We start from the raw sequence: 14,140 nt of genomic DNA, 5'->3' as shown, positions 1-14,140 counted from the left end.
TTGGGCAGCAGGGCTCAGGAAGGGATTTAAAGGGCTCCGGGGCCCTTTAAATCCCTGCCGCTGCTACCCCAGGGCTTTAAATTGCCCTCTAGAAAAGCCGGTCTTGGTACAGCGCACCGGCTCTTACCGGTATGCCTTACTGGGGGGTACTGGCTTACTTTCACCTCTGGCTACCAATAAGCCAACACTTCACTCATGCGTATATTCCCTTCATTTAGCAGTCCCATACCAAGGCACATATCCCTCTAGAAAGTAAGTTACAGAAAGTAATTAAAATAATTTATTAAAATCAACATGTTTACATTTGTACATTCCACATACTGCTGGATATGTTCACTGACATACCGAGCAAGAAGTCAAAATAGCAGACAGTAAGTGTGAAGGTTGCCATAGTAGCAAGCTTAATCCAGGGGTACTTTTAGTTGTGTAATTAGCCATTAACTTTGCAGCAAATAGCTAGCCTTTCTTCCTTTGCAAATAGCAGCACATTTCATAATCTGTGTTCAGAGGACATAAAGCTAATAGCTTACACTTCAGACAATGTTCTACACCAAGGAAACAGTCTGCATTAGTAATTCATAGGTAATAGAACAGGTGACATGAATTAACTCATTGCTAGTGTAATTTTAATGTAAAAAAATGACGATGTAACTGTATAGAACAATCAGACTAAAGCTAACTGGGAATGAATGAGTGATAGTTTTCATTGTTCTCTACAGTAATGCAATCAGAGTGACAGCTTTTTAAATAATTACTCATGGTAAGACATATACAGAAAGACTGATAAAATGTTTTGTTGTAAAGTCTGAGCCTTGGTTCAGAGTTAAGCTTTCATATAAGAATGTATAATGAAGATATTAAACTGCTTATATGCATATATTGCCATCCCGGTATGATCAAAGATACCAGTCTCATAATACTGATGCATAATGAAAACTGATATTTTAATGAACCCAAGAGAAGCATGGCTGAGGATGCATCTAAAGCTCTTACGGCTACAATCCAGAACTTTCAATGTGCTGTAGCAGTGACCACATGGGATGTGAACACATGGCAAGCTGTTGGGCTCTAGTGTCACATTTTGAGGCCTTGTCTACAGTTGTTCAGCGAAGATGCTACCTATGCCAATGGGAAAGCTTCTCCCAGCAATGTAGGTACTCCACCTCCCCAAGAAGTGATAGCTATATGGATAGGAGAAGCCCTCCTGTTGACATAGCGCTGTCTACACCAGGAGTTCGGTTGGTACAACTGTGTCGCTCAAGGTTGTGGATTTCCACACCCATGAGCAACACAGTTATACCGATGTAAGTTTGTAGTGTAAACCAGGGCTGAGTTGCAGAGCAGTAACTTGCTGTATAAACAAGCCCTTAGTGAAATGTGGCATAAACCCCCCACAAAATAAAGTTTTGGAGAGAGAGAGAGAGACTTCAAAGAGCATAAAAATCTCAAATCAAACTTTGTTACATACAGTACATAAAAAGTAACTGTCTCAAACACATGGATATGGAATTTATCAAGAATATTCTTGTAGTACAGTCAAGTTGCATGACAATTTGACAGATTAAGGAGGACAACTGATTGAAATCCTTTACATGCATAATTTGGACTGTTCACTGCTGTTTCTAGCCTCTAATTTGAACAGAACACTGGATTCTGAAGTGCAGTTTTTGTTTTATCAGTTATTTTCCCCCTCCTTTTTGCTTCAGACAGGGAGGAAAGCAGACAGTAAATCAGGACAAGACGACTCAGTCAGGTTTTTTGGGGGGAGCAGAGAAGAGTTGTTATACTGTCTCACCAGAAAAAATGCGAACACACTAGCCAAAGTAGGTGACTAAAGGAGAGCCTCCCTAACTGAGTTACCAGAAATTCTAGGCCAACATTCAGGGCAGGTCTACACTACAGGGAAAAGTTGATCTAAGCTACGCAATTTGAGTTACATTAGTAGCGTAACTCTAGTCGACATAGCTTAGATCTACTTACCTAAAAAACTCTCCCATTGACTCCCCTTACTCTTCTCCTTCCAGTCCAGTACCGGAGTCAATGGGAGAACAATTGGTGGTCGATTTAGCGGGTCTTCACTAGACCCACTAAATCAACCCCCAGTGGATCGATCGCCACAGCATCGATCTCACCAGCAGTGGAAACAAGCCCTCAGTGAAGTTTCATTATGTGCTAGTAGCAGGCAGTACAGAAAGCTATGAGGTGGGTGCTGAAGTAAAACGAAACTCAACCGGAGAAGTTTGTTTCATGTTGATAACAGCTATCATATGAATCTGAAACTGTACGGACAACACAGGATGGAAAGAAGATTCAACTCCTGTAGTAGTGTTGAATAGTATCATTGTTACAATGCTGCATTTTATATTCTATGCTGAAATTTTGATTGGGAAGCTTACTAAAGATGTGATATATTAGAGAGGCTTGCTCTTGAAGACAGAAGTGCTTTGAACTGACTCCAGAACCAGCAATGATTGAATAAACTGCTAGAACAAGAAAAGTGGCAGAGATACTGCAAGACAGCTGATGTGAAAGCACACACACACAGAGCGAATAGTGTCTCAAAGGCAAGAATAAACCAGAAAAATGGGACTTCCAAATCAGAGCTGGTGTCATTTCTTATCTCAGTTGTCAGCAGGGCTGTTGACACCAACCATCTCTAATGAATCCCTCCCGGAGGCAGTAAACAAAGACCCAACATGTTCTTTATGATAGAAGTCTTACTAGCTAAAAACAGAGACGTTCCAACCGTCCCTGAATATAGATGGTTAGCAGGAGACACTCCACGCTGAAATCAGTGCTGCTGCTATTGGTATTAGACAGGGTTAAAAACAGGTAAAAGGCACAAACAATGAGGGAAAGAACAGGAGTACTTGTGGCACCTTAGAGACTAACAAATTTATTTGAGCATAAGCTTTCGTGATGAAGTGAGCTGTAGCTCACGAAAGCTCATGCTCAAATAAATGTTAGTCTCTAAGGTGCCACAAGTCCTCCTTTTCTTTTTGCGAATACAGACTAACACGGCTGCTACTCTGAAATGAGAGAAAGGTTAGTCATGGACAAGCACACAATGTGGGTCAGCATCTTTCTGCAGCTTCTCTCTGACATTTTGCTTCAAAGATCTTAAAAGGGTGGCCAGCGAGGCTGACAGTCAAATCATAAAGTGTTTTCAACCTCACCAGATTACTCCAAAACTACTTCTGGGAAAGTCACTCTTTAAGCAGAGTCATTAAAGAGTGTAGTCAGCCATGTTTTCACTGTCCTCTGTGGAACCTGGATTTATCTTTGGATCACTTTCATTTGGAAATTCTGGCAAGTTTCCAAACATAGGTTATACACAGTTTAGTGATGCTGCATTAATGTACGGATTTCTACAAAATTTGAATTTAATCGGAGGTAAATTCTCAAAGTGGACGACAATAGCAGAAATAGAAAAGTTGTAGAATATGATGCTATAACTGAAGAGGTTTTGAAACAAATGCCTTGCAAATTTCTCTAGAATTAGAAGTTTAATTATGGTCTTTGTGCCAGAGGCAGTAGTCCCAGAAACCTGCTAATTTATTTTTTGCTGAGTTGTTTTGAGACAAATTAATTTATACTGCTTAATTTTTCCAACAGGCTTCCTGTCAAAGAAAGGTGTTTCTCTAAATTTTAGAATTGTACTCAAAATGTACACAGCTGTAGTTAATACACTGAAAGCAGTAAGTGATATAGAAGTTGAAATTCAAGCAGCAATATATTGTCCCCTACCCCGCCCCCCAAGATTACACTTAAGGTTTTAATTTAAGCATCTTTTTTGCCCATTATCCTTCCAGTTCAGGTTAGATTATGTTATTCTACACTATCCATTTTTGTATACCCTTTAACATTTGCCTTGCATGTGTGCAATAGCTAGATTTTAATTTGTTTTAGATGAATTACAGGTTGTGTTTAGATAACATTAAATATGTTAACAAAAACTAATATTTTGTCTTATTCACATGTAAACTTAGTTAAGGTGTTCTACCACGAATTTGCCCATAGCCAGGTATTATAAATCCCCAGGGCTCCACTTCTTGAAACGGAGTGTGAAACATCTGGATTTGACATTCTGCCTGGACAGTAACTTTACTTAAAAAAAAAGAAATATTATATTTCCTTTTATTAGTGAGACATCTTTATGAAAACAAAATTAGTGTACTGCAGCTGATATTTTTGTATAATACCTGTTTTCCAATAGGATATATAAAGCATTTCTTACAAACTCCATGCTATTGCCCACATCAAAAAATGTCTATATTCAAATCTGTATAGAAGCTAACACTGTTTGTTATTTCCTCACGTCAGTACTCCTCGAGTAACATGGGTTTGGTTTATTTTTTTCAACAATGTTTTGTCTACATTACTAACCTCTGAACTTCTTTTATTAATTTATCTGTGTTTTGGACCATATTGATTTAGGATACCCCATTCAAAAAAGTAGTTATGTCTAGGTTGCAATGCTGCTACCCTTACATCTGCACTGGTGCTGGCAGCAGCACTGCCTTCCCAGCTGGGCGGCTGGAGAGCAGCGGCTGCTGGCCGGGAGCCCAGCTCTGAAGGCAGAGCCACCGCCAGCAGCAGCGCAGAGTAAGGATAGCCTGGTCTGGCATTGCCACTCGTACTTCTGCCCTGCTGCTGGCAGAACACTGCCTTCAGACCTGGGCGCTCAGCCAACGCTCTCCAGTCACCCAGCTCTGAAGGCAGCGCAGAAATAAGAGTGGCAATACCACAATCCCCCCTAAAGTAACCTTGCGACCCCCCCGCAACTGCCTTTTGGGTCAGGACCCCCAGTTTGAGAAACACTGGTCTCCTCCATGAAATCTGTATAGTACAGAGTGAAAGCACAAAAAAGACCAAATTTCATTGGGGGAGACCAGATTTCACGGTTGGTGACATTTTTCATGGCCATGAATTTGGTAGGGCCCTAGACATTGTGCAGATACACTTTGTGCTGAAAAATCTCGACTGACTCAATCTGAAAATTTAGAGGAGTCATACCAACTATTTCAACCATGTATCATTCAAGAATCTATTATACTTATTACAGCTAGATTTCTTCTTTGGCTTAAAGAATTAAAGTTTTAAAAACGTTTATACATAATCCTCTTATGTAGAGTGAAGTTGCCTCCTTCAACTCTCAGGCTCCTCTCAAAATTTGGTTAAACAGTATCTTGAGGAGTTCACAGGATCAGTAAATGTTATTTTTGAAATTATGACAGAAAAAGCATTACCTGAAGAAGAGCTCTGTAGAAGCTCGAACACTTGTCTCTCCCATTGGTCCAATGAAAGATGTTGCCTCACCCACCTTGTTTCTTTAACAGAACACTTCAGAATTTATAGAGCATTTACTAAATCATACCAAATTCACTCGCACCTGAGGGTGTCATTACTGACTTCTTCACGACCTCTCCTCCTCTTTCCTTCTAGGTCCTAGATCTCACACAGGGATCCGAAAGCACTGACCCTTACTATTGCAAGGTGTCCCACTGAAGTCTCTGCTTGCTGTCATAAAGTTATATTACAGCAGACATTTATAATGTAACCCATACTCTGACATCACTGGTTACATGTTTATCCTCCATGGACATTCAAGAATAAGACCAATTTATTCAACTGTATTTACAGTATATTTGCATATTAATAAATAAGTCCATATTAAAAATTATGGAAGTCTCTTTCCCCAACAAAAAAGTGACTAGGGTCTCACTAAACTGTATCAGACAGCTTCATTACAACTGGGTTTTTCAAATACAGATGTGTGACTGTATGAGGCCATCAGTTTCCACTGAGTTTATTACTTTATACACAGCAAAACAGTAGAAACTAGCAACAGGCCAGTACTTAAATTTGTTTTATGACAACAATACAGCAGAACATGGGGGGAGGGGTGGGGGGGAAGAGGGACAAAGTGCATCAAAAGCCAACAATTTGTAGAGCACAGAACAAGTTCATAATGTGATCCTGTGGAACAGATTTCAGCAGAAATGAGGACATGCTGCAGCTAACAATCGATATGCATTTTTTTCTTGAAAATAAGCTGCATCATGCCAGTCTCTTCTCTACATGGCTACAACACTGTATAATCTCTTCATAAAGTGTTCTAGAGACAGACAAAATCTGACTCCTGAATAAAAGGGTTTCTCCCCGCCACACCATGTTTATAAGCAACACATTCAGTGCAAATTTAAGTTTCCTTAAAAAACATTAGTCTGCCCCCATAGCCATCCTTTCTGTGAAGAAAAGGCTTATTTTCTTTCAGAAGGTAGATTTTTTTTTTTATAACTATACACAGAAGAGCCTATTCTTGCATGTCTCTATTTCTGATAGTTAATATTTTCTTTGCTGTCTACATTCATAAAGATCAGCAGATAAGTGGCCATATTTCACATTTATTGAAATCTTCCCATTAGCCCCAGGATAATCTCTTCATCTTGATTTATTGTTAATGTAGCTGCACTTTGCTCTTTATCCAGCACGTTTTCCAAGGAGTAAGTCATGGAAACTAGTGGAACCTGGAACTTATTTCAAGTCTGACTGTGATGGGTCATGTTAGGATTCATGAGTCTGTTTGCAGCACAATGGGTGTGAACCATACCACCATTTGGGTATCTCACAAACGCAGGCTCACAGAAAGGACTTTGGCACACCTGGCAGAGCTTTTTGTCCGAAAGAATAACTGGGCTTCCTTTTAGTTTAACCTATAAATAGGAGAAAAAACATGAATCCAGTATCACTGCAAATAAGGAAGGGAAGTAGAACAAACATAACAAATCAGGTTGTTTATAAGACAACCGTGTCCATTAAAACTTTTTACATTACAGCTACATTAGCTGAATTGCACTGAGTGAATAGATCTGGGTCACTTGATTGGGTTTTATAAAGCCCAATTACATGGATTACTTAAATTAAGTTTGACTAATTTTGCATATTAACAGCAGTTTGTTGTAACTATTCCATGCTTCCTCCTAATTCATACATTTTTTTTTTAAAATGGCACTTGATTCAAATCCTGAAGCTTCCCAAGTAACTATGTGGAATGTATAGCAAGATTTGCAAGTGTATGTTACTCAGTTTCCCTGGAGATGTATTAGCCCATGGATTCTTCTCTCAGTCAAATTCTGTAGGTCAATTTGTTAACTCTCTCAATTAAATAGACATAAGAGCACGCTGGAAGCATTAAGTAATATAACTAAACAGGGACAGAAGTTGGTTTCTCAAGTGAACATTGTGCTTACAGAAGTGATCCAGTAGGTTTGAGTTGGGATGAGTGCTGTGCAAATGTTACCACGCAACTCTGTCCAATACATCTCAATCCTGATTACAGTTCTGCAGTTCTGAGTTTCTCAAGGAGAGCATGCTAATCATGAAACTAAACACAAAATGTGGTAAGATGTGCACAATACATGCATTAGTCTGGGAACACCCAATTCTTTCACTTGCAACCTAAACAAAGTACACTAAGCTAGCCACTACTCTACCCTGGCCCAACATCATCCCCTTTTAAAGGGAAAATGAAATTGTTTTTGTCACAATGTTTTGAAATTTAACACTGGGTAGAGTTTGGCAGTTATCAGAACGGTCCTGAGAACTGGTACAGCCAGAGGAAAAAATAATTTTGGATAACTGAAGAGAACTAAGGGAAGGATTTCTTCCCTCAGGAATCAACTACCTTAGTTTATAGAAAAATATAAAAAAAATCCACGTATTTGAATTATAACAAAGAAAGCAATACACCCACCTTGTCATGTTTATAGATTAAGTTTTCAGCTTTTGCTAACCCAAGTGTAATTTGAGTCATTCTTTTTGCATGAATGCTTTCCCTCATTGCTCCAGTCAGGAATGGGGAAAGGAGCTGTACTGACCAGCTGTCAGGCACAAGCTGTAAGACACGGGCTGCATCAAATTCAGCAGCATGATTATTCAAGAGATCTACAGCAGCCATGACCAGTTCACAGTCCGAAGAGCCTGGATTTAGATACACTGAGAGCAACATATGGAAAAGCCTTTGCCTGTATGGTAGGTCTTTACTCTCAGAGCTCCATATGCAGTAATCTTCAGCAGCAGCAAAGTCCTTTGATTCGTGGACTAGGATATGCAAAGCTTTGTCATGTTCTTCCAATTTCCCATATAGTATTGCCCTTTCCATATGAAGATCCGTCCCCTTGATTTTATCTGCCAAACGAGAATCAATGTAAGACCGTGCTCTGTTCAATAAAGGGCATTATTTGCCACCCCAGAAGGAATCAAAACTTAAGGGAAAAAAACTGCAAAATACTGCTATCTAAGTGACAAAAGGCAGTATCATTCCATGTACTTTATCTGAAAAAAAAAGTATATTTTCTATAAATCTACCTTGTGGGCTCAGTGCACCTCAGCCCATATTGTGAACTGTGAAAAACACAAGAAGTTAGTACATTTCTCAGCCTCCCTTCAAATTCTGGAATCTTTCCAGTCCAAAAAGAAAACAGTATGTTGAGCAAATGTCCCTTTTATGAAAAAAGAAAAGGAGGACTTGTGGCACCTTAGAGACTAACAAATTTATCTGAGCGTAAGTTTTTGTGAGCTACAGCTCACTTCATCAGATGCATTCAATGGAAAATACAGTGGGGAGATTTATATACACACAGAACATGAAACAATGGGTGTTACCATACACACTGTAACGAGAGTGATCAGGTAAGGTGAGCTATTCCCAGCACGGGTGGGGGCAGGGGGGAGGGACCTTTTGTAGTGATAATCAAGGTGGGCCATTTCCAGCAGTTGACAAGAATGTCGGGGGGGGGGGGGGGGGAGAAATAAACAGGAGGAAATGGTAAAACTATGTGTAATGACCCATCCACTCCCAGTCTTTATTCAAGCCTAAGTTAATTGTATACAGTTTGCAAATTAATTCCAATTCAGCAGTCTCTCCTTGGAGTCTGTTTCTGAAGTTTTTTTATTGAAGAATTGCCACTTTTAGGTCTGTAATCGAGTGACCAAATTGATTGAAATGTTCTCCGACTGGTTTTTGAATGTTCTAATTCTTGATGTCTGATTTGTGTCCATTTATTCTTTTATGTAGAGACTGTCCAGTTTGACCAATGTACATGGCAGAGGGGCATTGCTGGCACATGATGGCATATATCACATTGGTAGATGTGCAGGTGAACGAGCCTCTGATAGTGTGGCTGATGTGATTAGGCCCTATGATGGTGTCCCCTGAATAGATATGTGGACACAGTTGGCAACGGGCTTTGTTGCAAGGATAAGTTCCTGGGTTAGTGGTTCTGTTGTGTGGTATGTGATTGCTGGTGAGTATCAAGAATTATAACATTCAAAAACCAGTCGGAGAACACGTCAATCAATTTGGTCACTCTATTACAGACCTAAAAGTGGCAATTCTTAACAACAAAAAAACTTCAGAAACAGACTCCAAGGAGAGACTGCTGAATTGGAATTAATTTGCAAACTGGATACAATTAACTTAGGCTTGAATAAAGACTGGGAGTGGATGGGTCATTACACAAAGTAAAACTATTTCCCCATGTTTATTTTTCCCCCCACCTGCCGCCGCTGTTCCTCAGACATTCTTGTTAACTGCTAGAAATGACCCACCTTGATCATCACTACAAAAGGTCCATCGTCCTCTCCCCCACCCCCAGGCTCTCCTGCTGGTAATAGCTCATTCCTGATCACTCTCCTTACAGTGTGTATGGTAACACCCACTGTTTCATGTTGTGTGTGTATATAAATCTCCCCACTGTATTTTCCACTGAATGCATCCGATGAAGTGAGCTGTAGCTCACGAAAGATTATGCTCAAATAAATTGGTTAGTAAGGTGCCACAAGTCCTCCTTTTCTTTTTGCGGATACAGACTAACACAGCTGCTGCTCTGAAACCTTTTATGAAAGAGACCATACAAATTCTAATCCCAGAACTATGTTGCAGCTGCCAAAACATTAAGTGTTAACACCTGGCAGAGAAGGGCGATAATTTAATCCATCTATAAATCTCCTGTTAAGGAAGGAAATCTTAATTTTCAGCAAATGTATTTACAGTAAGTAGGTGCAGTACAACTTCAGAAATTTAATGGGAACACAAGTAATTTCCTTCCAAAATATGCTGCTTTATTTTCAGTTGGGAAAACACTAGTGTGCATTTCGAACCACCACCCATGAGTAAGCCTACCTTTAGTTCACTACCAATTTATTCCATGTTCGTGTAAAATTCTGAAATAGCAATTCAGTGCTTCCAATTTTAGGTATTGCAAAAGTTAGCAGCTCTTTGCTCTGAAATGTAAGATTTTAAAGGGAATAGTTTATACATTACTACTTTTACCCTTGGTTAGGCTTTAACCTACACATTAACATCTTCAACGACTGGCACTGTCATATTTGTCTGCTAAATGCCAGGTACTCATATGGTGCAACATAAAAAGAGCTTGCTCAGGTTGATAAGGAGTGACTAGGGTATGTAATTTCAGTTGCTATTAAAACAGTAACAGCCAGTTCAATGTATTGGTAAGAAGACTGAGCTCAAATATTCTATTTTTGTTTCAGGTTCATGAGCAGAGTCAGTTTGATGGCACTGGAAACTACAATGCTTTCTCCATGTAACAGGTATAGCACAGATAAAGGCAATTAAAAGTTTCCCTCCCTACAGTATGCCTCAAACCTTTTCCATCTCCATACCTACCCTGGTCTCAGTATAAGCTGTCAAAGGAGAATATTGTCTTTCATTTATAACAGGGTAAAAGTACTTATCTTACCTAAAATAAAATGAATTCTATAAAAGTCAGATTTCTGAAGAAGACTGCGTAGCTTAGTCTGTGTTTCAGTCAATTCCACACAATTGTCTGTGGTCACAGACTTTAGTTTCAGCACTGTCTCCAAATACAACACAGCTAAGTGGGTATGATATTTTTCCTTCTGCAGGCATAAAGGACAAGATTAATTCAATACATACAAAATGCATTACAAGACTGACAACACACCCACCCCAAATTAAACAGTGATTAGTCTTTACAGGATATTTAGTGTAAATACAATGACATGTACAGTAAATATTGTCCAATAAATTGAACCATTTTTTTAATCTTATAGACTGTGCTCTCCAGAAGATTTTAGTAAGTTCTGAAGCCTTTTGTCCCTTCAGTCAATGATTCTTCTAGTCCTATATACTATCTGATGGTTGTTAGTTTCTGCTCCAATGGGCCAGAGTCTATATCCCTTATATGTATCCTAATATTACAGCAGATATTCGTTATATAAAATGTCAAATCCTTAAATTTTACTCCTACTGAGGTCTTGGCCTCAATGGTATCTTGCAATAATGAGCTCCACAGGTGAGTGGTGTTGTATAAAAAAAATTCCCTTTATCCATTTTATTTTTGCTGCCTTCCAATTTCATTGGGAAACTCTTCGTCTAGTACTATGAAAGTATGAAAAAGAGCACCTGACCTTTTTGATAATAGTTTTAACATATCCTTCTGTCACATCCTTTTATATCTCCCTCCTCTGTAACTAAATAGTTTTAATCTAATTAGTTTAATTTAAGTCTGTTCTCTGGACCTTTTCTATTTCTATTATATACTTTTTGAGATAAGGCCACTAGAATCGGATAAAATACTTAATCTGAGGGTATGCCAAAGTTTATATAATGGCATAGTGTTTTCAGCATTACTCACTTATCCTACTTAGCAAAACTTAAGTCTGATATTTTTGAACCACCATTACTGAGGAAAGGTTTTCACTGAAGTGGTCCACAATGACACTTAGGACTGAGTGGCAGTAAGTAATTTAGAACCCAGAGTATATAAGTAATTCAAATGGTTTCTTCTAATAGCATACCCGTGCATTCTCTCAAACTGTGTCATATAATAGAGTCCGTAATCTGGTGAAAGTGGTTTACCTAGAAATATTCAGGACATCAGTTGAATGCCATTGCTTCATGGAAACAAGTATGCTCATTAGCATAGTCAGGGCTGCCTCGACTGCAGGATTTTAGTGAATGATGGGAAGAGGAAACTACCAACTTATCCCAAGAATGCAAAGTTTTGTTAACAGTTCATGTTGGGCAACTGGGCACCAAAAGTCCTGGTCCCCCACCCCCACTATCATTGCTTTGCTTTATCTGGGTCAAATCAAATCGCTTTCTCTCTGTGTCTCAGTATAACACCATTTACCTGCCTCAGGAGGTTTTGCTTCACTTTTAAGATCTGTTGTATAGTGCTGCTGTGTACTGATAAAAGGCTATTGCGTTCCAATCTGAGGGCTGCTGGATGTCAGTGCTGCGTAAACAATTCCTGTATATGCAATTTCTAAAGTGCTTTGTGATCTTACAAGGGTGCTAAATGACTTAATTCTATGAAGTTATGTTCCTCTAGCTCTTTACGTAGGGATTGAAGAACAAGCTTGCCTCTGAAATATTGAAATTGTGAAGTTAAAAGAAATACCAAAGTGTAACGAGATTAGCAATTATTGCTCAACTGATGTTTTTTTATGACCTTGCCTACAGTAGAATTTCTTAGATCTTTAATTCCCTCTGGTTGCAAGTCTACTGACAGAAGCACCCACAAGCTCAGGCCAGCTCAGGTGTGTTTAGCATCATGATGTTTAACTCTTGTGGTAAAAGCACTTAAACCTGTCCACAATACAGCTTCCACTGGTGGATGTGTTCTAACTGGAATTAAGAGTTTAAAAAAAAAATATCTTAGGAGACAACTTTCCCTCCAGTTTGGTCTGTATGTTGCTTATTAAAGTAATGAACTCTTTGCAGCAGGAAACATATCTGTTTATTCACCATTCTTCATGTCTACTGCACTGTGCACATGAATAGCGTCATATAAGTAATAAATAAGGCTATGATTTTGTCACAGAGGTCGCAGAAGTCATGGAATCTGTGAATTAAAAGACCCCTGTGACCTCAGCCCACATGCAGCTAGAAGCTGCAGGGTCTGGCTGTTGCCCGCGGCAGACGGACCTCTGGAACTCCCCGCCATCATGGGCGGTGGGGGAACCTCTGAGCTCCTTGCTGCTGTAGGCAAGGGACCCCACAGCTCCTGGCCAGGCCCCTACAACTCTGAGCCATGGGGGGAGGGGAACCCTGGATCTCCGAGGCCCCACAGGTGATGGGAGGCACCGGAGTTCCCACGGGATCCCCATTTTGTCATGGATATTTTTAGTAGAAGTCAGGGACAGGTCACAGGCTTCCGTTAATTTTTCTTTATTGCAGTGACCTGTCCTTGACTTCTACTAAAAATATCCATGACAAAGTCTTAGCCTTAGTAATAGATGGCACTTCCATAGCTCCTTCCATCTGAAGATTTCAAAGTACTTCCCATAAATGATTTAAGCCTCACCGATGAGGCAGGAAAGCATACATTGTCCAGAGATGGAGAAAGTGTCAGAGAGGTTAAGTAACCTGCACAATATTACAGAAGCCCAATGTTGCAGAACTGGGAATGGAAGCCAGATCTCCTTATTCCCATGGTTACACTCTAGCCATAAGATCCTCCTCTTTCTCTGCCTTCTGGGTAAACTTGAAACACATTGTACAAATTTGCCAAGAAGGGCTTCATAAAAAGTGTAATTGAGGTATCCCAGTTAGCACACTGAATCAAACTTTTTTTCTGGTATTTCTGAAGAGCTTACCTTTATTTTTTTATCCAAGACTAGGTACTCCAGATATTTAACAAGTGACTTGGGGTACTTGTTAAGGCAGTTCATGACATTATCTGGATTAAAGCTGTTTTTCCCTTGTTCCTCCAAAGGCCTTTTCGTAAAAATCTGTACCCCCACCTATAACAAGTTAGTTGCATTGAGGAAGTCAGACTACATCTTTATTTTTTGTTTTAAGCACACACTTTGTTAACGATTAATTAAGAAATCAAATACAAAATATTCAGAACACACACTAAGCAAAAATAATGGATTAACAAAACATACTGAACTGGGCTGCTCAGTCACTGCTTCTGGATGCATCACATACCTACTGTCCCAATTCATAATCTATACATTGCCCTATTTGTAAGCCTTTTGTGGTAGGGACCTTTTCAAACAAATACTTCTCATTCTAGGACATGAATGTGAGAGAAGCATAACAAAATATTAAATACCCCAAAGGACAAGGCAAAAAAGGAAG

At 39.4% G+C, this 14,140-nt stretch overlaps 1 protein-coding gene across 5 annotated transcripts in view; it reads right to left on the bottom strand.

Annotated features, from left to right (window-relative positions):
• Window positions 1-266: 266 nt before the first annotated feature.
• The window catches only part of TGFBRAP1 (transforming growth factor beta receptor associated protein 1), a 68,844-nt gene continuing 54,970 nt past the window's right edge, over window positions 267-14,140 (bottom strand). For 4 of the 5 annotated variants that reach the window (XM_048856972.2, XM_048856986.2, XM_048856995.2 and 1 more), the window contains exons 9-12: window positions 13,651-13,797; window positions 10,767-10,926; window positions 7,757-8,190; window positions 267-6,716 (exon numbers count right to left, since the gene is read on the bottom strand). In XM_048856972.2, coding sequence (XP_048712929.1) covers window positions 6,543-6,716; window positions 7,757-8,190; window positions 10,767-10,926; window positions 13,651-13,797 — 915 coding nt within the window. In that variant the 3' untranslated portion in view covers window positions 267-6,542. The remainder of the gene's footprint in view (window positions 6,717-7,756; window positions 8,191-10,766; window positions 10,927-13,650; window positions 13,798-14,140) is intronic. The other variant, XR_007357519.2, reaches the window with a different exon arrangement.

The sequence above is a fragment of the Caretta caretta genome, chromosome 1, assembly GCF_965140235.1.
Source record: "Caretta caretta isolate rCarCar2 chromosome 1, rCarCar1.hap1, whole genome shotgun sequence".
Taxonomy (NCBI): Eukaryota; Metazoa; Chordata; order Testudines; family Cheloniidae; genus Caretta; species Caretta caretta.
This window is presented reverse-complemented; position numbering and strand designations above follow the sequence as displayed.